General features: G+C 43.8%; 1 protein-coding gene across 1 annotated transcript; it reads left to right on the top strand.

Annotated features, from left to right (window-relative positions):
* The first annotated feature begins 14552 nt into the window (after nucleotides 1-14552).
* Nucleotides 14553-16482, top strand: LOC129583049 (uncharacterized). Its single transcript, XM_055474743.1, has 2 exons — nucleotides 14553-15314; nucleotides 15587-16482. The coding sequence occupies exons 1-2, from the start codon at nucleotides 14673-14675 to the stop codon at nucleotides 16100-16102; spliced, it is 1158 nt and encodes a 385-aa protein (XP_055330718.1). The 5' UTR covers nucleotides 14553-14672; the 3' UTR covers nucleotides 16103-16482.
* Nucleotides 16483-22945: the final 6463 nt, after the last annotated feature.

Here is a 22945-nt window from a genome sequence, read left to right as displayed (position 1 = left end):
TCTTTCTACTTGCGTGCTTCATAAAACCGAGGAACAAAGTGTAGAAAACGTTTTGGATGAATATGAGACCGTTCTACACCGGATTAGGGCAAATCCATGGGCTGCGCCTGCGCGGCACACAACAAAACTCCCTGTAATTAAACCATAGATAACTGAGAGTGTTAACTGTTACAACGCTCTCGTAACACAGGCATTTTTGGCACAGAAAACAGACAAGTGACAAAAAAAAATCATTAATGCCCAGACCAGAGGCTACAGCGGCATCATCATTTATGCCGCTGTTCTCAAGGATACAGCAGCCCCGAGGGCGGTTGATGGAGGATGGGTTCCGTCGGCGCCGGCACAGCCGCGGACTACACTCTTCCCGATGCCGATTCCGGGCAACATCGCCACTCAGATCTATCTTGCGATGCATTTCGTCCAGCATGACTCAGAAGTGCAACTGGTCCAGTACGCGTACAATGCGTTCTCGGCGATACGGTACGTAAACACGGCGCAACTTATGTGTTGCCTGTTGGGTAGAGAAGTTCCTTACTTTCTGCTGAAATGATTCATTTTTGTACTGTTTCCTGCGTAGTTTACGGAATGCCGATTTGCTGAAGAATATTTTGCTGCTTTCCCGCAGATACCGACTGGGCGCTAATTCCATGGCGATCGGCCAATTAGGCCCATTTGCTTCCCTGCCGGAGATTCCGTGATCTAAAGTTTTATATCTCAAATAGTTTCTGTAGCATCAGGATTTAACTGACTGTATGTTTTTGTCATCGTGAATGCAGTTACGTGTATCCATACCGTGCGCCTTTCGTCCCGCCGGGATGGACCGAATCTTTCACCGAATCACTGCGTTCAATCAGATTAAACGTAATGACTTTTTTAAGCATTACCGCTAGTCTCGGTATCCCCCTTCTGGTCGTCGTCATTGCGCGGCGCAGAAGACACGCACGCCGGCAAGCCAGAGCCAGAGTGGCAGAGGAACGGCGGGCGCTGAAGCTTCCGCACGGGCCGCAACAGAGGAGGAAACGGCACGCGGTCAAGCTTTGCAGGAGTCACAAATTCGCCGGTTTATCGACGCCTCCTTAGCCAACGTCCCACAAGGAGATACCACGACCACCACCCCCACCACCACCACCGTACCACTTTACGGGATTACGTACCACTTTACGGGACTCCGCTTGAACTGTCGGAAATGCAACGGCTACCGCCAGTGCAGGTCATCGAGGAATCGAGCAACATCTGTCCAACTTGCCAGCAAGCGCTTGCTGTGGGCGAAATAAAGACCATCTTGCCTTGCTTTCACGGTAAACCCGCGGAGTAGTTTTGCAGTGTGAGGCTAGAGAAAGTCAACGCAAATTAACTGTAGGGCGGTGTAGGGCCGTGATTGCTGCTTTTCAATAACGACAAAACGAGCACGTTCTCCTTCTTATTATCGTTTTTTTTCAGTTGGACATGCGCCTTGCTTGACGACCTGGCTGACAACCTATTCGCGCATGTAGCCGGCAGAACTGTTAACATGTTAACGGTTAACGCATTAACACGTGTGCCGGGCGAGGATGTTAACGTTAACATTCCCGCCGGGCCCAGATGTTAACGACCGAAATCGTACACGTTGTACATGGATTTAATGATTCATGTTATGGATACAAATCCTACAACGTATGTAATAATAATTACCTATAGAAGTATCGAGTTTAATTATTTTTGCCGTTTCTGCTAGAAACGTTTTTTAAAGGGTATTAAAAGAGGGTTTGCAAAATTGCGGGCGGAAGGGGTCTAGAACGGAAAGCAAAACGCATGACTGAGGTGCCTGATGCGAAACCACCTCTCAAATGCGGGAACAAGAAGATGACATAACAATCAGCACAGGAGTAGCGGTACCTGGATTATGTTTTGGCTAACCGTTTTTAGTTATAATTAAAATTTTTCAAAAACAAATCATTGGTTTTCGTTAATCAGTAGTTAACGATTTATACTACAGGTATGTTTTGACCCAAAATTTCTGCACCTTCTTTCTGCTTATAATTTAGTTACCAATGCGCCTATCTACGCTTGGCTGTTAGACTTGTTGGGCAGATAGACAGCCAGGAAACAGGCTGCAGCACACATGCTAAGGCGCTGTATATTCAAGTAAAACAGACCTTCGACGGCTCATTAATGGTATCAAATTACACCGTTAACATTCTAGCCGGGCCAGAATGTTAACGCCGTTAACATGGGTGCCGGTCTTACTTTCCAGTTCAAGTCTTTTACTTCGGAATGTGTTTTCTTTTACAAATGCTGTCTGGACAATCGTGTAAACGCCGTTCTTGTGCATATAACGCTATGCGAATCACTAGCAAACATCATGCAGCATTTAGCGCATCGCCCGGCAGCAATTCGAATAATACACCTGACCACTGCATAATAATGCAAAAGTTTCTTTCCGCCAAAAGTGGCACCAAATTTGGTGACATACACGAAAACATTCACTTTCACGTACTTCCAAAATTCACAATGCCATAAGGCACAGTTCTTATGACATTTATGTAGCAGAGTGATTTGTGTACATTGGCTTGTTTGCGCACGCCACTACCGATTAGAAAGTTATGGCTGAAAGAAAATTCCAGAAGTTTGAACTCGGTTAGGTGCGCGAGTATGGAAAATCTCGTAATGGACAGATGATCTTCGAATTTTGCGCAAAAGGGCAAATAAAGCTCAGTCTTGTTTGAACACAAACGAATTTTGAGGAACTTCGAGGTTTTAAAGATTTTAAAAGAAGGTGAAATGTCAAAGTTTTTGTGAATGTACACGAATTAGGTACTATGTACCGGGTTACTTAAGTAAAATAAAAATCGTTGAATAAAATGTTGAATTGTATCTAGGGTACTGTATCCGCTCGCACATCTTGAACCACAGAGTCCGTGTACGGGAAAAACACGCATTCAATATACACACTCTAACCGGGCAAAATGCACGACTACGAAATATTCCTCATTTGGTTTCAAGATGAACAGTTCTTCTTGTGAATTTTTGTTTATTAAATCAAGTCTTTTCATTTAAATGGCAATTCACTCTGGAAAAAAAAGGTTCTGTAGCTGAAAGCTCGCATTGTTCGGTGGTTCATCGCCATCAAGAATGTTGACGCGGAACGTACCCCTCCATCAGGGGCACCCCAAAAACCACAACAAAATCCGTTTGTAACTCGTGCTTACGCCAAAGCTGTATGTTAATGGCTGCTTTCGAGCCTAAACATGATAAAATTGTTAGAGCTCTAATTTTTTCATTATTCAAGAAGTTCTCAGTCAGATGTTGTAAGACATCAGAAATTTATCAAATCGCGAATCGCGCGTTTGGCCCGGTTAGAGTGTGTATATTGAATGCGCGTTTTTCCCGTACACACACTCTGTGGTCCAAGATGTGCGAGCGAATACAGTACTTATCATCTTATTGCAGCAAATAAGTAATTAAAGTTTGCGAATCGTGAATTTTGCCCAGTTAGCGTGTGTATATTGAGTGCGCTTTTTTCCCGTACACTCACTCTGTGGTTCAAGATGTGCGAGCGAATACAGTACACAATCAGTCTGCGCAGGTAAGAACAAGCTTGCCGGGCTAGAATGTTAACGGCGTTAACATCCCAGTTTTGATTTCGTTACACCCGGTTGTGATTTCGCCAATAACGGCCTAATAGCGTACAGACAAGTAAACAGAACAGAACGAGATATGATCTTCCTTCTAACCTAGAGTCACACGACCTTTCAGCTAGAAACAAGCTCACAGATTCAGTTGAACTCGGAAATTCAGACGGATTCATTAAACCAAAATCATGGATGGAATTAGCGATCAAATCCGTTAGATAAGAACAGCAAATCGTACGTAACAGAATACACAACAACGTCATAACACGTACGTACGTAATACGCGCAATCTATGCATAGCGCGTTAGTATCTTAATACAATTTTTGGAACGAAGCCGTTTTTGTAAGTGCCGCGTGCAGAGTGGCTGTTTTTGTAAGTGCAGAGTGGCTGTTAATCGAATCATGGTGAAGGTATCGAACATGAACCATTAACTGTGATTTGTGATTAGGATTTTGCTTCTTTCAAAGTACAGTATACGATCCATTCGAACAAAATGTCTGGGTTTTTTAGCTGAGATTATGTTTTTAAGTGACCTTTTCGGGCCATCAAACCATTTGAACTATCACAGGGGAAAACCTTCCCATACATCATATTATATGTGCGCTAATTTTCACTGAAAATCGCTTCTGTTAACGTTCGCAGTGCGCACTAGAGACGACTAGGATGGTGGTTACGTGTCGTGTAGAGAACAGACGCTCGACGGCTCATCAGTGGTATCAAATTACACCGTTAACACTGGAGCCGGGCAGGGATGTTAACGCCGTTAACATGGGTGCCGGGTTTATTTTTCTAGTTCAAGAAAGTCTTTTACTTCGGGTTGTGTTTTCTATTCCTACAAATTCTATCTCTACCATCGTGTAATTGCCATTGTTGTGCAATTAATGCTCTGAGAGCTCACTAGTTTTTACTGAACTCGCACAACGGTTAAGGCATTAACATGTGCGCCGGGCGAGCATGTTAAAGTTAATATTCTTACCGGGCCCAGATGTTTACGACCGAAATCATGCAAGTTGCACATGGATCTATGGATATAAATCCTTCAGTGTATGAAATAATAATTACAGCATAATGTGTTTTATTATTTCTGCCGTTGCTGGAAGTACAAACATTTTCACAAATGATCTGCAAAAGCGCAGTACCAAAAATTTACAGAAAACAGTTTTACTCCCTTCAAGAATTGGAGTTCTATAAAACATTAATATGTGCGAGATATGAGGTTATTTGAATATTTGTGAGCCTTTGTTACTGTACTTGTGTGCTCACATTGAATGGTAGAAGCAGTACTTATTAACACCGTGCTCAATAATACAAGGCAAAGAGAACCATTAATTAATCATCCAAAAAGAAAGGCCGCAAGTAGGCTACAGCCGAATATCTGATCTGCTGAGCATGGCGGCTCATAACAGCGGTATCATGTTACTTTTGTTAACGTGGTGCCTGGCAGGGATTTTAACCGTAACGTTAACAGTTAACGCGCGCTCCGGGCCGGTATGTTAAGGTTTATTAACTATACTTAATAAACCTTAACGAAGTATACGAAGTAGCAACGATTTCGCTTTAACAGATTATACGAATACATACAAGAAGCCGCTGCGGCTTTGACTCCGCGTTTCTTGTGATCCACGACCGCTTTAAACAAATCGTTTCATTAACAGTGATTCGTTAGTAGGTAAATTCACTAACTGCCTTAGCAGTTATTGTAAAGCTTCTTAGGCAATGAGTCTAGCTCGGTCACTCGCTCATCTAGCAATTTTTTTCACTGGACAGTTGTGGTAGCTCGGTCACTTACTCACCTAGCGATTTTGTTCACTGGACAGTGGTGGTAGTTGGGTCACTCACTGCCCTAGCAGTTTGGTTCACTGGGTTTTGTTGCCTTCAAAACCTGGGCTAATTCAGACAAGGTTCGGAAATCGGATTTTTTTTTAGATATTTGAACATTGAACATCTGAACCGCAATCAGGCGATTAAAATTCAGCATGTTAGCAAATAAACTAACTACTCTACAAATTTATTATAGTAAGTACATACTTATCGCTTTATCAATAAACGTTCTAAGCAACTGGCACTGCTATTATTCTCAAGGACAACTTGAAAGCTTTACCGAAGCCAGTTTTGCCGAAACCGGCATCGGTGGGACGGGTTTAGATAATTTTTTAAGAAATGAAATGCATGTGACAGTTTCTGAAGATGCTGAATCTAATGGCGTTTACAGTTCTTTTTATTAGGCTCTGGTTTTTCCGATCTCGATGTCTCAGCTTTTTTTGTAGTTGCATTGCAGATCTTCTTCCTTGATATAAATATATGTCTTATTTTTATTAAAGTTGGTTAAATGAATAATAATTCAGGTTAGTGAAACATTTACGAGAGCAAACTGGCGCCAATAAAGATCCGATCCGAACGGTGCATGTTTGCGGAACATTGGTGCATGCACAGTATATTTGGTGCACCATGAACCTGGCGGCCTAGACTCCAACTCTGACTCTGATTCTGATTCTGACCACTCAAACTCTGACTCTGACTACTCAAAGTCTGACTCAGACCGCTTAAAGTCTGACTCTGACTCTGAAGGTTTCTTAGGTTTCTTAATAGGTTTCTTAGGTTTCTTAGGTTTCTTAGGTTTCTTAGGTTTCTTAGGTTTCTTAGTTTTTCATAGGTTTCTCAAGTTATTCTTAGGTTATTCAGTCAGAGTCAGAATTTGGACAGTCAGAGTCAGACTTTGAGTAGTCAGAGTCAGAGTTTGAGCGGTCAGAGTCTGAGTCAGAGTCAGAGCTTGAGCGCGGGCCGAACCTGGCCTTTGAATAATTATTTTAACATATGTATGTCGTTGTTCCTTCGCCGCTTGATAATTTGAGCAAGGGCAGGTATTTTGCCGTCCTTATGTTCATGCACTAATGGTGCATGTTTATACAGTAAAACCTGTGACTTTGAACACTCGCGTAAATTGAACACTGGTGTACATTGAACGGTCATTACGGAACCGGCGCGTCTCGTAGACTATAACACAGGGGGGACCTCGCATACATTGAACGCCTCTCTAAAGTGAACATTGAACAAATCAGCTGGAACGGATCTAATTATTTACTAATATTCAGACCTTTTGAAAATGAACAAAGCGCCGGAATCTGGTTTCGAAAGCGAAAAAACAAAACAAACGGATCGGAGTTCACTAGACGTTTGCTGGTTACAACTTTAACACCACAAGATTTTTGATTTGTTTTGCGCAAAAATAGCGTAAAAGGCTTGGTAACGCGGCTGTCCCCCTTGAGGAGGCTTCGCCCCCAGGGGCAGCTTTACAGCGCAGAAGCACTGTCTCCAAGGGCGGCCTCCCCGGGGGCAGCTGCTCTGTACATTGAACAGGCGTCTACATTTAACAAAACATTTGGAACCGCAGATGTTCAAAGTACGCAGGTTTTACTGTATACTGTTTTTTTTTGCACCAATGGTGCTCGCAGTGTATGCACAAACATTTACGCTTCAAAAATTAATCTAAATTGTCGTCGTCGAGCGACCACTGGTGCATATTGGTGATTCTACTGAGAAACGACCTTTAATAAGTATCATGATAGGATTAAAAACTCTGCATGGCTGATTTTGCTTTGCATGGGTGGTTTTACTTTGCACTTAAGGGAAGGATCCAGAGATCCTTTCTCTTTGAACTTCCAGGACTACGAGAAGACCGTAGCTATTTACTGTCATAGTTAGCAAGCATTAACATCTGAGCCCAGTATGCGTGTTAACGTTAACATCCCTACCCGGCGCCAAATTTAACAAAGTATTACGATACTAGATAATAATTCCCCGCTTCTGGAAATAAGGATACCGTTTCTCTGCGTTCGCTCGAAAAGTATCTTACCAGAAAAAATGATGCTTACAAATAAATAATTATTTGTTGTCCGTATTATGTCAATTTTTCTCATGAACTGCGTATAATGGCGGCTCGAACGAAGCGCTAAAGGAGTACCGAATTACCATATTATTGTTCAAGTAGTGGTTGTATGCGTTGTAGCTACATTTTTATTTTTAACACTATTGCAATGTTAAACAGGCACTAATCGTAACTAATAAATTTAATAAGATTCTACAGCTCGACAAAATACGACTGGTCTTCGCAAAAGTTGAAATTACCCTTTTACTTTTAACAAACTCCCATCGATAACTAAATTAGTTAACTCGTCGATATCCCTGCCCGGCTAACGCGGGTTGGCAAAATAAATGCGGTGCACAATGCCGATTGCCGGCGCCGACCGTACAGAAAAGAGAGCCATACATATGTACACTGTGCTGTTGTAGTTGATTTTTCAGATTAATGTGTCCAGCTCCTGGAAATTCATTCTTAGCCGATCGTTACTTCTAGTCGTCGAAGATATTATTTTTAAAACATCTGATCAGACAGCCGCAACATTCAACTACACAGATTCGCATTGCACATTTGACTGCGGCAAGATTTCAACACATGCACCGCAAGAAAATACTATTGCGCAATTCTTAGCACAATTCGTTTTGGGGTAAATACATAGAAGTATGCATGTAGTTAGTGTAAAGAGCAAAGTCCGCTCCTTTTAAATGCGCGCTACAATTTTCAAAAGCAAATTGCCCTCGTTTAAACTACAACTTTTATAAGTAAAATCGAATTAATTGTAGCGAACAAACGTTAACATCCCTGCCCGGCGCCCATGTTAACGGTAGTAAGTTGATATTGTTAACACGAGTCGCCATCATGTGCATTGTGCACTGAACAGAGCAGACTTAAAGTTACTGTACTCAATTGCTGTACTACATTGTAAATACGACGTAGCTATACTGTTTTAATAATTTTACGTGACCACTCCGTACACAACCTTTTTCATTACCTTTCATTCTGTGCACAAACTTTTCGGCTACTACCTTGCTTTCGGTCGACTATCTTTGAAACTACCATTCATTTGGAGTACGCAATACTCAGGTGCAGGTTTGCTCCGCTTGCTTCCCCCTACATCGCTTGCGCATCAAATATTTCAGAGTCAGCATTGTCATAGGCTTCTGCAGTGGCGTCACCCTTTCATGCTTGTATTACGTTTTCTGGAGCTATATATACTTTATAAATACCATACTTTTGTATATAATATAACTTAAATGGTACAATTATATTACTTCAGACAAGACACAAAAGATGTGCGGATGTAAGAATAGTCCCAAAAGACAGCGAGAACCGCTGAGCTGATCTTGGAACACACAGATTTTCCAGAATTCTGGAGCAGTATGAACATTTTCGAGATGATTTTGTTGACTCAATGTTGAACGATAAAGGGAGCGATGCTGCAGCTGGTGGCTCGTTGCCGAAAAAAAGCGAAACACACCAGGTACAGTAGACAGAGCAATCACGGGCGCTTAGAATTACAGCAGTTACTCAAGAGAACTCGGCTTGATAACTGCCGATAATGCTCTCAATTATGCAGCAGTAACAGCTGTTAATGAAAAATGGCAGTTCCAGAAATAACTTTGCTGTGAAAAAATTAAAAAATAAAAGGTAAAAAATAAAGTGCATCAAGATAAAGGTGGTGTCCAATATTAATCGTCGTGTACGTAGTCAAAGGTAGTAGGCTCGAAAAGATAGTGTACCGAAAGGTAGCGCAACAAGGTTGTGCACGGAATGAGAAATTACGCAAAGTTTACGGAGTAAACTAGCGAAAGGTTGTGTACGGAGTGATCATCTTAATTTTCTCATTGATTGTTTTGCCTGTGTATGAAACGCAAGCCGGCTGCCGAATACCGATCTGCATTCTAAAACATTTTGCCGCTATTTCTGACTAAAAAAAACACAAGAAAACATGAACTTTTTCCAGTGTAAATTTTATTGCAGATCTAAAAATTTGAAAGAATTTTCGAAGTACCAGTGAGTCGCGAAGAGGTGACCAACGGGGTACGGGGTAGAGTAGTGGTCATTTTTGGAGTAGGGTGGTACCATTATGCTATAACTATTATTGCATACATTGAAGGAATTATATCCATAGGTCCATGTGCAACTTGCATGATTTCGGTCGTAAACATTTGGGCCCGGTGGGAATATTAACGTTAACATGCTCGCCCGGCACACATGTTAATACCTTAACCGTTGTGCGAGTTCAGTAAAAACTAGTTGGCTCTCAGAGCATTAATTGCACAACAATGGCAATTACACGATGGTAGAGATAGAATCCGTAAATCCATGTGCAACGTATATGGTTCGGTCGTTAACATTTGGGCCCGGCGGGAATGTTAAGCAAATAGTTTAAAGTTAATTGTACAGCTATGTTTCGAATCATGTGTTTCAAGATTTTTAACTTTGCATACATATATTATGCTGAATGTTGATTTCACAGTTTTTTGTTGATCATTCGAAGCACTGCATTATAAGCAACACTGCATTAAATTATTATCGTAAAAAGTAAATATCCGGCGTTCCAGTCAAAACCGCTTGTTAACGCCCGGTTAACATTTGAGACAGCAGATGTTATAACGCCGTTAACATTTGAGCCGGCACATGTTATAGCGCCGTTAACATTTCAGCCGGCACATGTTATAACGCCGTTAACATTTCAGCCGGCATGCGTTATAACGTCTTAAGAGATATGGCCCGGTATATGGCAGTAAATACGTGAACATGCATGAAAACTTAGTTTTGCGCACTACGATACACTTCTTGCTCTGTTTTATGACATTCTGTGGTCAGACCGTCAGATGGTTTGTATTAATTAACAGGTGTCAAAACAGTTTGGGCGCGTGTAGCGCGCAACATCCGGTTCGGGAGCTATGGCTTTTATAAAAATCCAAAAGGTTTAAGTGCACCAAGGTGTACCAAAGTCCCATTATGGACCGATCCCCTTCAAATCTTCCACGTAATTGCACATAACCATGAAGATCGTTGTACGGATCCAGACATCCACGATTTTTTTCGAACTTTAAGATGAATTTAGGAATTTTTGAAATTTAGTTTAGAAGTTGAAAAACATGCTAGAACAATGGATCGGTATAAGAACGATTTTCATGGTTATGCCTGTTCAGACGGAATCTACCGCTGAATCCAACCCGGTCAATTTGAACCTAAGCGGTCAGACTTTGCAAGAGGAGCATGTGCGCCGCTCTGCAAGGGCACCCGTGGCCGTTCAACCGCGAGAAGACCAAGTGATGCCATTCAACGGCAATCCGCTAACGCTGTTGGAAATGCAGGGATTAACACCGGTAAAGGTCACCGAGGAATCTGACGCCTTTTGCGCAACGTGCCAGCAAAAGTTTGCTGTCGGCGAGATGAAAATCATCTGGCCTTACTTTCACGGTAAGCTTGTTTGCAGTCTTTGGTAGCACTTCGATCGCTGATTAAGGGTTGCTTCTCGGCAATTTGCCAACCGACGTGCCGCTACAACATGTCGTCGGGAAAACATTTTGTCGGTCAGCAAGGGAGTTGTCCGAAAATCGTCGGGGTGCCGATAAGCCGACCGTCTGAAAGAGCCGACCGAGTCCTGAATTTAATTTAGAATGCCCCAAAATAGCTATCTAGGGTACCGAGACAAAACATATTGTTTCGATTGTTACGGTTTTCTTGCAGTGGGCCATGCGACCTGCCCGACGACCTGTTCGCGCGACTGTTCAGTTTGCCGACAACCCGTCCGGACGGAAGCGAACGTGGAAGTCAACCATGACCGCTCGATTCCCAACTCAAGGCTGTCTGACCATCCGAACTACCTAGCCGACTTAGTATGATGGTTGTATACGTCTTCGGGTTAAAATGTCTCCAAAAGTAAAGCTCTGGCAAATTTAAGCTAGCTTTAGCGTCGCTCTTGTTTTGCGGACCATGAATATAAATGAAGGTCGACGAATGCTGTACGGCAGCGTATCCGTCAAGCGCGGCGACGGCTGCGTAGTGGAGACATACTATTTACTGCAGACAGCCGATGTTGCGTTTTCCTGACAGCAGCAACTTGGTACTTGCGTGTCAGAAAAGCGCATCATCGGATGTCTGCGAGTGCACGCAGTGCAGTTATCGCGAACTGTAACGGTCGGCAATTTTCGATGATACTGCTTTCCAGTGAGTGTAAACCAGGACCGGTTTTCTCAGTGCTGACTAATTGCAACAGTTTACCAATGGCAGTCAAAGTGAGCATGATGCAAAAAATATTGTTAATTGATAAAGACACAGTATATTTGTACATTAATTACTTATTACAATGAGACAGCGTAAGATTTTGTAGAATAAATTGGGGATATCGAAAAGTTTGCGGGCAATCGTGGATGGCCCTACAGTATTAATCCGGGTCAATCAGTGCGGGAACAAACAAACACAGGTGTCGGGCCACTTCGATTACTTATTTCCCTTTTGTAGAAGTGTGCACGGGTTAGATTAAAAATTTAAAACAGACAGTTTATTGAATAGAATTTATGGCCAGAGAGGAGAGCGCTTGTGTAGACCCTGTCTCGCTTATGTGCAGGCTCGTACGGCTGGACAGTCGTACAGGGCAGTCCGAGCTAATACAAAAGTATTGGTGAAACGGGGCCACAACATATACAAAAGTTTTGTTGAAACAATACTAATACAAAGGTCATACAAAAGTATTGTTGAAACGGGGTCTTTGCGTACTAATAGTGTAGCAAGCTCATCTACCCAACGTTCCGAGAATGTACAGTGTCAGATATCAAGTCCGCATACGAGCCAGAAAAGGCGGGCAGAAATCGGACTACGAAACACAAATAATATTTCAACGTTCGCTCCGCTTCCTGGGCTGTATGTATATACATTAAACACCAAAAGAATAACATAACGGCCAGCTTTAAGTACGATTTTCTATCCCACCTTCCAGCCGAAAGACATTGGTGACCTTTTGCTTATGTCAAGACCATAAGTCTGTTTTCCTCCGCGACGACTACGTTAGCTGTATCTGCTCTCTTTATGAAAACATAAACGGCGTTGCTCAACGTGAGGCAATGCGCTGACGGCTTCTTGCAATCGCTGTGCAAATTAGTGCTGCTCTCTCGCCCGCCGCACCAAATTCGACAATTATGTATTTTATTACAAGAAAACAAATGGAAGTTTTATATTATGGCTGAGTTAAGAAAAGATAGGAAAACATATGTTCTAAACCTAAACGAATAGCGATCATTAACTACTGAACCCTGTTTTCTTGTAGCACTGTTGTAGCACAAAATGGATCGCAGACTCGCACCCCCGGCATTTCGACGGCTTCTGCTGGGCAAAGAGTCCATTAGCTACCAGAATAGCGTCGTAGGGCAGATGGAGAAGGATAACTGGTGGCTGGGATTCATGCAGGACATTGTCGGAGACCACGTGTTGGTTGACTTTAATTCCTCCAAAGCGCCGGCGCGCAACATCCACTCTTCGCAAGTGTGGCCGCTACAGTTCGTGTCCATGATTCGGAGCTGCGAATCGCGACATGGCCGTCTTCGCGGCTCTCCGCGATGAACACGACGGGCCCTTCCGCTTCCGTCCGGCCACGGGGCTTTGTTTCGTTTGGAGATGCGCACTGTATGTCATCATCACGACCTGGCCGGGAACTGGAAGCTCTCAAGTTTCGAGCATTGCCGCTGTTGATCTGCAACCAAACACAACAAATCATTTGCCGCCGATCTTTCGACATTCGTCGATGAGTCAGTGAATAGTTCTGAATACTCCTACTAACTACAACTGCAAGTGAAACACGCCAGCGAAGATCTACTGCAGCTTTGTATTACAGTCTGTTTCTACAGACTGCCTCGTTAATTTGACTGCCTTCGTAAACACTACAACTGGGCTTATCATTACCGAGAAAACCGGTTATGGTTTCCAGCCTTTACAAAACAGTGTTATCAAATTTTGCCGACGTAGGCAGTTCGTGACAGTCACACTCGAACAAGCCGCGTGTTTACCCTAAAAATGATTAAGTCAGCTGTCTGCAGTAAAAATTACTGCGCTTCCTGCATCAGGTATACGCGGGGCGGGTGACATGCTGCAGTGTCATTTTCTGGTCTGGATCCAGCACATTTTTTGCTTGATGTTTGATTGGCAAAACGGCGAAAAAGAATGGCGCCATTATCCATGCTAAGATAATGCTCTAAAGTAGTAATGCTCTAAAGTTGTGCTCTAAAGTAGTTGATAATGCTCTTAAGTAGCGGCAAAACTAAAGTAGTTCACCATTATCGTCATCATCCCACTAATTCGTCTATGTAGCTCTGACGCCCAGGCTGGTATTCGGTTTCTCAGTTGACGGTTTCTTAGGGTTTCTTTATTTTGGTGTCAGTAAACGTACCGGTTTTTAGAAAATATGGTGCGTCATCGGTCAGCAAGTAGAAAAGAACCACCCGGTCGTCGTGACACAAGGGGGGGGGAGGGCGCATCCACATATTCGGCGTTGCAAGCGCCCTCTGTATGGGCAACTTGCAGATAATATGTCTAAACCAATATCTCGTACTAAAGAAATATCTGGGATTTCTCAATGGTATCCGTATCAACTTATCGGTAGGTACGACTTTAAAGGATTGCCGGAAAGGCTGCATTGGCCTCGGAAGCCCGGTATAACGGTCGGTGAGGTTATGACCGTTGTCGGCGACCTTTCACGGCGCCTTTACATTATGAACATACGCTCAGGCTCATCGCATGCGACAGTGTCCCGGAAAATTTCACCCAATCCGATTGGTCAGTTTTCCTTCCGGTGGCAACAGCATTGGATGTACGATTTATTTTACTTTGTGTTGCTGCTGTTCACCTTACCGGCTGTTTTACAAGCTGCTCTGTGGACAGCAACTACTATTACTGAGTACTACCTGTACAGTACTCCCACATTGCTCGCAGAAAGGGTATTGCACTCGCAGTACCTATAACCGGATTTGCTTCTAAGAAATTACTGCATAAGTGTACGCACGTTTGTTGCCGTTAGCGATCATGATGCGTGTCAGCCTTAGACAGCTTCCACATCACACAGAGCGATCAACAAGCATAACGACCCCGTGTGTTTTAAGCGGATGTAAAAACACTTTTTCATATCACATTAGCTTGTTTTCGCTGACACGTTAAAAACCTGAATTCATCGAACCTCAGCCGCGAAAATTGCAGCAAAATGTCTTACTTCGATAAAGTGTTGATATTATCGCTGTTGATAGGATCCATGTCTAACTGTGCTGCCGACACAACGCCGCCAAAGTATCCAGGATTTCCCGAGCAGTACGTCAAGGTTCCCACACGCTGGTGTTTCAACTATGTTCTGCCGAGCTGCAGTCCGCAGTGGACACAGTGTGCCTGCAACAAACCAGTCTTCAATGTCAGCGACATTGGAGAAGACTGGGATTACGTGAGGATCGGCGCAGATGATGCAGAGGGCCGCTGCGGTCCCAGCTGTCTGCTGAACACCTCTATTTCGTTGCCACGTCGGCCTAATGTGGTCGCGGTCTGGCTCATTGATATCTGGGTGGCGCCGGATGACGGTCCCTTCCCTGTCGGCCGCTTCCTGCGAAATGTTCAGCCGACAGTGCGATGGTTGCGACTGGTGCAAATCCATCTGCCTACGTTGAGCCGCGTGACCTTTGCGGGCTTTGCGGCCTTGGAGAAGCTCCAACTGATCCGCAACCGGATGTCGGCCATTGCGCTGGACGCCTTTGCATCCTTGTCGGCAACGCCCACTTTGAACCAATTCTGGAGCGAAGGAAACCCTTCTTCAAAATTCGATTTGGCGGTGCTCAAGCCAGTGGCGGCTAGCCTCAGGGTAACTATACGTACTGTTAGCTGACTTGACCCGACTTGGTTATTTACTTGTTTATTCTTGACTTGTTAGATTCTGATGAACGTTGCTGTAACGTACAGCGGTAGGAGCCGTCAGCACGTTCACTGACGACATACGGTTAACATTAATTATAAAATTAAAAATAAAATAAAATAAATTAAATTATAAAATTAAAAATAAAATTTTTTGTCCGTGTAGTATTGTACGGTACGTTTACACTATTTCACAATTATTGCCACTCTTTTGGCTTTCAGGACATCACCTTAAGGATGAACGACATTGAGGAGATCTACTTCAGTGAGTACTTCCCGATGCCGGCTGTGGAATGGGTGGATTTAGCGGGAAATAGTCTTACGCGCATCAACGACACTTTGTTGGCCAGTGTGTCAAATGCGCAGCTGCGACCCTATCTGCGGCTGGGCTTCAATCGCTTCTGCGTCAACAGCGCAGAGTGCCGCTGCTCCTCGTTAGACAATCTGTGGAGCTTCTTCCTGAAGGCACCGCGTAACAAATTGCTACCTAGATTTTTCTACCAGCACCCGTCGGACGAGTTGACATGCGGCAATTACACCATTTGGCCCGAGTCCCCGCAATTCGAGTCGAGATTCGTTCCCTTTTCGGGCCGAACAGACGGACGGGATTACTATGCCGATGTGATCAGTTTGGCGCGTACACGCCTCAAGGCCCTTCTGCCGGACAAAGACCGACTTACCAAACATTCTATCGCTCATGCGCTCAGCAAATCGACTCCAAAAACAGCACAGAACTAAAGAAAACTGTGTTCCAGTAGCCTGGTAGGATGTCTCTAAAAATAATAAATTTGGCCGCGGCGCTTGGATATTAATAAAAATTAATAATACACTGTAAGAAAACGTTTAACATGCGTGACCTCAACCGGGTCAATTTAACCGTCATGTGCTGATTCACTCCATGGAACTGCATGCGTCATATATACTGGCAGCTTTTTTTAACAGCGAACTTAACCCATTGCGGCATGTTATTGCCATATAGTCAGCGCATGATGTTTTTGAATAGATAAAGACATGCGGAAGCGCCCGTTTACAGGCCTGGGTGCTCAATAAGCAGGCCAATCAATCACCGAAATTCGTATCTGTACTTCCCGGCTCCCAGCAGCGACAATACAACTACTCATGCCAGTCTAACGCTATAGAATGGCATATTTGCAAATTACTATGAATAAAATTTGGTGGTACATACAAAGTGTTACCCGTATCTTTACACGGCTACGCCTGTGACCTTTACGATATTTCGCAGCAACGATGTTTAGTAAGCTGTATCCTGCACAGATCGTATACCAGAATATTTTCTTCTGCACAGACTGCATATCTTCCGCGAGAAGCACACTGCCACAAAATGAGACCGTCTAGCCACATGCCAATGCCTACAGTTCCCAATATTTCCAGCGACATTCCTCTCCGTTATTACACTTTCCAACATACTACCCACAAGTCCACGACTATCAAAAAACTTCCCATGACAGACGAAAGCATGACAAATGAAATGCAGTAGCATGATCCACAGGTGCACACGACGGCCATGCGCATCTCAACGCGACTGGCGGCGCGTTGTTAGTGTTATGCGGCTAACTAAAGGACATAACAAAATTAGGTCTCCCTGTTTTGTATCTCCCGTTTTATACGCTTCAGTTAAATTTTCCCATATAGCTACTCGTACACAAGTCCTTCAGGGAGGAACAGAAAGAAATTATAACATAGAACAACTACTATCAAACTGAGACGAATCGCCGAAAACGTCTTTCCTCGACGACGATTTTTAACGTCGTTCCTCGCGGTTTACCAGGATGGTTTTTGACATTTTTCACCTTCTTCCTCCTCAGTTTCCGTGAGGCGCGAGATTTCGTGAAGTTTCCTGAAGTTTAGAATACTTTTTTTCTGCAAGTGTAATACTGTACAAAACACGAAACAGAATAATCGTGTCATACCGCTTTCTCAGGAAAATGAAAAGTTAGAAACTTTGTGACTAGATGCTATTAACGGAAAGCTACGCAGCTCACGTATTGTCACAAAGTGAAAAATTCAAGAAAATAATTTGCTGTAGTCAGTGCATATCGAAGTTCTTTTTAAGGTCAACGGTGGGCTGCATTTGGCATAAAAATGTTGTTTTTATGGGGGCAACGAATCAAGCATTCACAAAAGCGGGAAGACTGGTAAAGGTAGAAATTTAGATTTTTGTAGAAACGATCAAGGCTGAAGCAGTGCTGGAAAGTCACCTCGCGGGCTGAGTTTGAGATCCGGCCCATTCCCTGATATTTTTCGCATTAAAAGCGCTTTGGCTGCAGATAAAAATATTTCGATAGAAAAAATAACATTTATACTGTAAAATAGCATGAAAATGACAAGCATGTTTAAGCATGTGCATGACAAGCATGTAAGTATTAAATTATGATTAAAGACAAGTATTTTCTAAGGACAGCTTGCGGTTCTATAAACACCCTGCTGACAGTGAATTGGATTCGTCGGAAGTATTCTTTGTGATACTTCCGCTTGCAGTGCTGCACAGAACGTGGACGAATCCTTAGCTATTTTGGATAGAAAGGTCGTAAACGATGACTTAGCTATGCCGCCCATGTCTATCTCAGTGCTCGCATAGAGACCGCAAGCCCGGCTGATTACTTCCCCGGCATAATACGTTCGTCCGCGCATCTTATCCAGCTCACCGGTCTTGTCGAACAAGGGCAGAAACCGCGACTCGTAGTTGGAAAATTCGGTCAAAACGGTGTAGTTTCCGCAAGTCAACTGATCCGACCAAGTGAATTGGCGGCGATCGGGAAAGTAGCGGCGAGGTGGCGTCGCGAACCACTTCCACAGATTGTCGATGGCGGAACAATTGCATCGGGCGTCATTCATGCAGAAGCGATTGTATTCCAACTGCAGATACGGTCTGCCTTCGTGCGTGGACAGCGTATCCAAGAAGCTGTCGTCGATGAACGTTAGCCGGTTTCCGGACAGCACGACCCATAACAGGGCGGGCAGTGTGAAGTACTGACTTGAATAGATTTCCCCAGTGTCGTTCATCTGTAGGGAAATCTTCTGCAACAACGCAAGCATGTACAGTGTGGTCGTCGTTCGTCATTTCGATCACCATCGCATAACTGTAACAGCGCACGGAAAGTTCGCCAATACAACAATCGTTATCGAAGCGAACTGTCGTCTAATCCCGGGCATATTCGCCCCCTCCAAATTCGAATTATTTTCATCTATGTTAAAACAGTAGTGTAGTTGTAGTACGTTTTAAAAATTTTTTCATCTGACATCGTCCAGAGGGCGCGGCCAGACAACAATGAAAAGTTTACATACTATCATATACTGTGTAATGAGTACAGCACGTATCTGTTTATTAGTGCCGAAAGATTGTTTGCATAACTTATTGGTTACAACACTAATCGATAAACAGTTTTTGAAAATGTGTACTCAGCTACAATGGCACGAGCCGGAAGTGGGCCTCTTTTACATCCCTACTCGACAGATGTAAAAGTCCACGGTGCTGCAGTAAAAAGTGAACACAATACTGTAATAATTAGTAGTTACGAATAACTTGTGCTGCACTGCATTATACAGTATGTGATAGTATGCAAACGTTTAATTATTGTCTGGCTACGCCCTCTTGACGATGGCAGATGAAAATAATTTTAAACTTGTACAGACTACCATCTTAAAGTTTTAAACAGTTTTAAACTGCTGTTTTAAAGACTACAGACTACAGTTATAAACTCTATACTACAATAGTACCCCACCTTTTTACAAAAAACGAAAATTTTTCGAATTGGGAGGGGGCCATTGTGCTCTGGTAAGTGCTATAATTACTTACTTGTTATGACCACTTGTCATGCATGGCCCATAGTACCATACTGTGATGCTGCTTAGCACTCACCGTTAAACTATTCGCCACCGGCAAGAACACCGACCAATCAAATTTCACCAGCGATTCCCTTCGATCCAGATACTTTCGATGGGCGACGGGAGTTGTCGGAGATTGCGCTGGACGCCTTTGCGTCTCTGGCGCCGTGGCAGAGCGCATCGGCCATTCCTCCTTTGAGCGGATTCTGGAGTGAAGGAAACTTCCTTGCCAAGTTCGACTGGTCCGTGTTCAAGCCGGTGGCGGCGAGCCTGGAGGTAAACACATTTCCGTAGGTAGTCGTAATTCCATAAAAAATAAATTTGGGGGGCTTTCAAAGGCCATGCTCACCACTCTTCGTACTTGTGGCCGTCAACCGGCTGGCGGTTAACGTTGCCGCATTACATACCGCGCCGATTCAGCGGCACGTACTACGGTACTACCGCAATGTCACATTCCAGCCGGGTGACTGCAGGAGTACAGGGAAGTGATTCGCTCGATCTTTGAATATTCCTTGAGATGAGAAACAATTCATAGTTATAACATCAGAATATCATCTAACGCTAGCGCCGCTCCCATCCTTCCGAGTACAGAAGCGGCGTTAGACCTGAAAATCTCTTACAAAACCGAAATACAGTGAAACGTGGCTCATCTTTAAAGAACTACGGTACCGTAAGTAACAGGTTTTTTTGTGAAAGGTTATGTATCAGCAGGCATCAGGATAGCAATGAGGAAGTGGTTTTGTTATAAATTCTCTTTCTGGTTTTATACTAAGTGAGTACTTGCGTTTGATATTTACTAAAGGTCAATACAAAAAACGAGATATCAACAGACCAGAAGGGGTAATTTCGACATTTGACGCTTACGCCGTCATTTGTATGGCAATCGTATAATTCGTATTCATTCGCCTCTGTTTCCTTTCAGGAAGTCAACTTGCGCATGAACGGCATTAAGAAAATCTACTTCAGCCAGTAATTCACGATGCCGGAAGTGAAATGGGTCGATCTTTCCGGGAACCGTCTGACGCACATCGACGACATCCTTCTATCGAGTCTCTCCACTGCGGAAGAGAGATCCTTCCTGCGTTTGGGCTACAACCGCTTCTGTGTCGGCGACGCGGAATGCCGCTGCTCCGCGCTGGATAATCTGTGGAGCTTCTTCCTGAAGACACTGCGGACGAAAGTGTCTTACAGTTGCTGCTACGGCTTCCCCAGCTCCCCGGACCAGCTGATCTGCGGCAATTACACCATTAATAGCCAGTTTTCCGATTTCGAATCCAGGTTTCCGTACATTCTGAGCACAGCCGCCAAGAAATACTTTTCCACCGAAATTGTCAGTCTGGCGCATGCGCGTCTCAACAACATGACGGCGGATGAAGACGGCATGCCGAAAAACGTATCCCTCGCCCAGGGAAACCGACAACAATAGTGTGCAATTTTTAAAATTAACAAAAAAATATTGCAATAGGCTGATAGAATTTAACCGAATTCATCATGTACTGCACTGAAAGTTAAAATAATAAATTCAAGAAAAACCCGCCGGTATTTCGGACATTGTTGAAGCCCCCCGTGGCATTTCAAAAATTTCGGCGAACCCGCTTAATTAGTTTATAGTGAGCAGAAACTGTTTAACTGCTTAGTTATGTCGTGCATATGTATTAATTCGTTTAGCAGCAAAAACAATAATAGCATACATACAGTCTCCATGAGAAATCCTGTCGAGTACGTCGTAGGAGGTCTAACACACTGCAGGAGAAGATCACGTGGTAGTCAACGACACTCCGCTAACACCGCTGCATAAGCATCGGCTGGCGCCAGTGAAGGTCATCATTAGATGTACCGACATGTGCCCAACCTGCCAGTAGACGTTTGCTGTGGATGAAATGAGATTCATCGTGCTTGGCTTGGCTCGTGAGTCGATCCGCCGTAAACAGCTTGTCGTTCATTTTAACACGTGGCGCGAATACGCGATTTTTAAATTTTCAAAGTTAGATTGCAGCCTTATATAACGGACCACCAATGCGTGTTACATCAGGCTTGTTAAAGGTCATTATTATTGCTAACCGCATCCCCATTTTATTTTCCGCGATCGGCATGGTGGTGCGTTTGTGTGCCAAGCAATGGGCGGCGGTGGTCTTCTTGCATCGGCTGTAAGCTGCGCTGCGCTGCCTCCGTTTTGGCAGAATCGGAAGACGCGTTCCCACTGGAGACCGCAGCAGCAATTGACTTGACTTGACTTGACAGTTGACATCGGCCCGGACGTTTGGCTCTTACTTTCATTACTTTAAAACTGTGAAAGGGATCAAAGTTAAAGTAATTTTCAATTATTTTCTGACTGTTTTTGTTTAAAAATCGTTAATTAACGTACGCGCGAAAGTTGCTGTTTTAAAGTGATCTGCAACAAATTCCAACAATACATCGTGCTTGCACGTTACAATGGAAAACAGGGATAGGCATCTGTGTTAAGTTTGTTAAACTCACTAGCAATTCTCATGACAGCTTTCGTAGTTGGCTTGGCTGCGTCAGATTCTTCAGTTTTCTAACGCCCCTTCGAAATCAAGCCTATGCTAACAAAGCGATTCAGCTACGGTATATTCGGCTAACTTCGTTTATGCACACTGGACAAGAACCCTAGTACAAAATAAACATAGCAGATAGACCGCATTCTAACGAATTTAGCCCGTACCGTATTAATTCCTGCTGTTCTTTTGAAAAAAAACCTAAGAAGCCGAAGAATACATTGTGAGCATGGAAAACACACGGGCAGAATATGTGGAGAATACGGAAATACAGCGCAGGAAGACGCAGTGAGACGCACTTGGAAAAGCGAAATAATGGAGAATATACCGTGAATACAGAAAGAAAACATGTAGGATAAACAGGCATGCGTAGAATACAGTAAACAAAAAAATGGGCCATTTTATAGTGGTACGAAAGGGCCGCATCGGTGTAAAAACTAACTTAATATTTGCCGCTTCATAGTGGAGCACTATCCTCATATTCGCAATGGCGCTTTTTTCCATCGTTTTAAAAACATCACTAAAGAGAAAGTGTGAAACCCGGCAAGAAAAGGAATATGAAGTATCTCTTCCGTGCCGCGTAAGCGCTGCTGCACGGCGTAGTCAGGCGACCATGAATGAATTTCCTAAAATTCAGGTTTAAAAGTTTAAAGTACTCGCCGTTGTCCACGTTGTCGACCGCTGTCTGATGTTAGATGCACAGCAGTGTTCGCATCAGACAGCTGATTTCTCGTTTTCGGCCCGCACCAGGCCATTTTCGAGTGTGGTCGTCAAGAGCTGCGTGCGTCGGCAGAATTCGATAACACGGTTTACTACTTGCTGAAAACAAGAACCGGTTTCTTAGATAAAGAAATGGCCAACTATTAGATCAGTCAAAGCTGAATAGGCGCTAACGATAATCGCAGTTGTTCTTGGCTGGTATTCTTCCGATGATGGCACCGACCCTTGACTTCGCCACTTCAGGCAGCAGTGCTCGTTGGCGCGGTGGAACATGGTGTCCTAGGCGAACTGCTGATCGTCCAAGACTGTCGGGGCCCTCCAGCAGACGGTCGCTGTGGTACAGCGCCTGCGATGCGGCGGTCCTAAAGCATAATTACGTGGCGGACAGTGGGCGACAGTGGTCTTCTTCCCTCCGACGTAACTGGCCGTGGCTTTGACTCTCTTTTCGCTCTAAGCACAGCGCTATGCAATGAAGGAAATCAGTTGATATTAAAATAAT

This window comes from Paramacrobiotus metropolitanus, unplaced genomic scaffold, assembly GCF_019649055.1.
Source record: "Paramacrobiotus metropolitanus isolate TYO unplaced genomic scaffold, Prichtersi_v1.0 Parri_scaffold0000009, whole genome shotgun sequence".
Taxonomy (NCBI): domain Eukaryota; kingdom Metazoa; phylum Tardigrada; class Eutardigrada; order Parachela; family Macrobiotidae; genus Paramacrobiotus; species Paramacrobiotus metropolitanus.
Note: the sequence above shows the minus strand (reverse complement) of the source record. Positions and strands in the feature narration are given on the sequence as shown.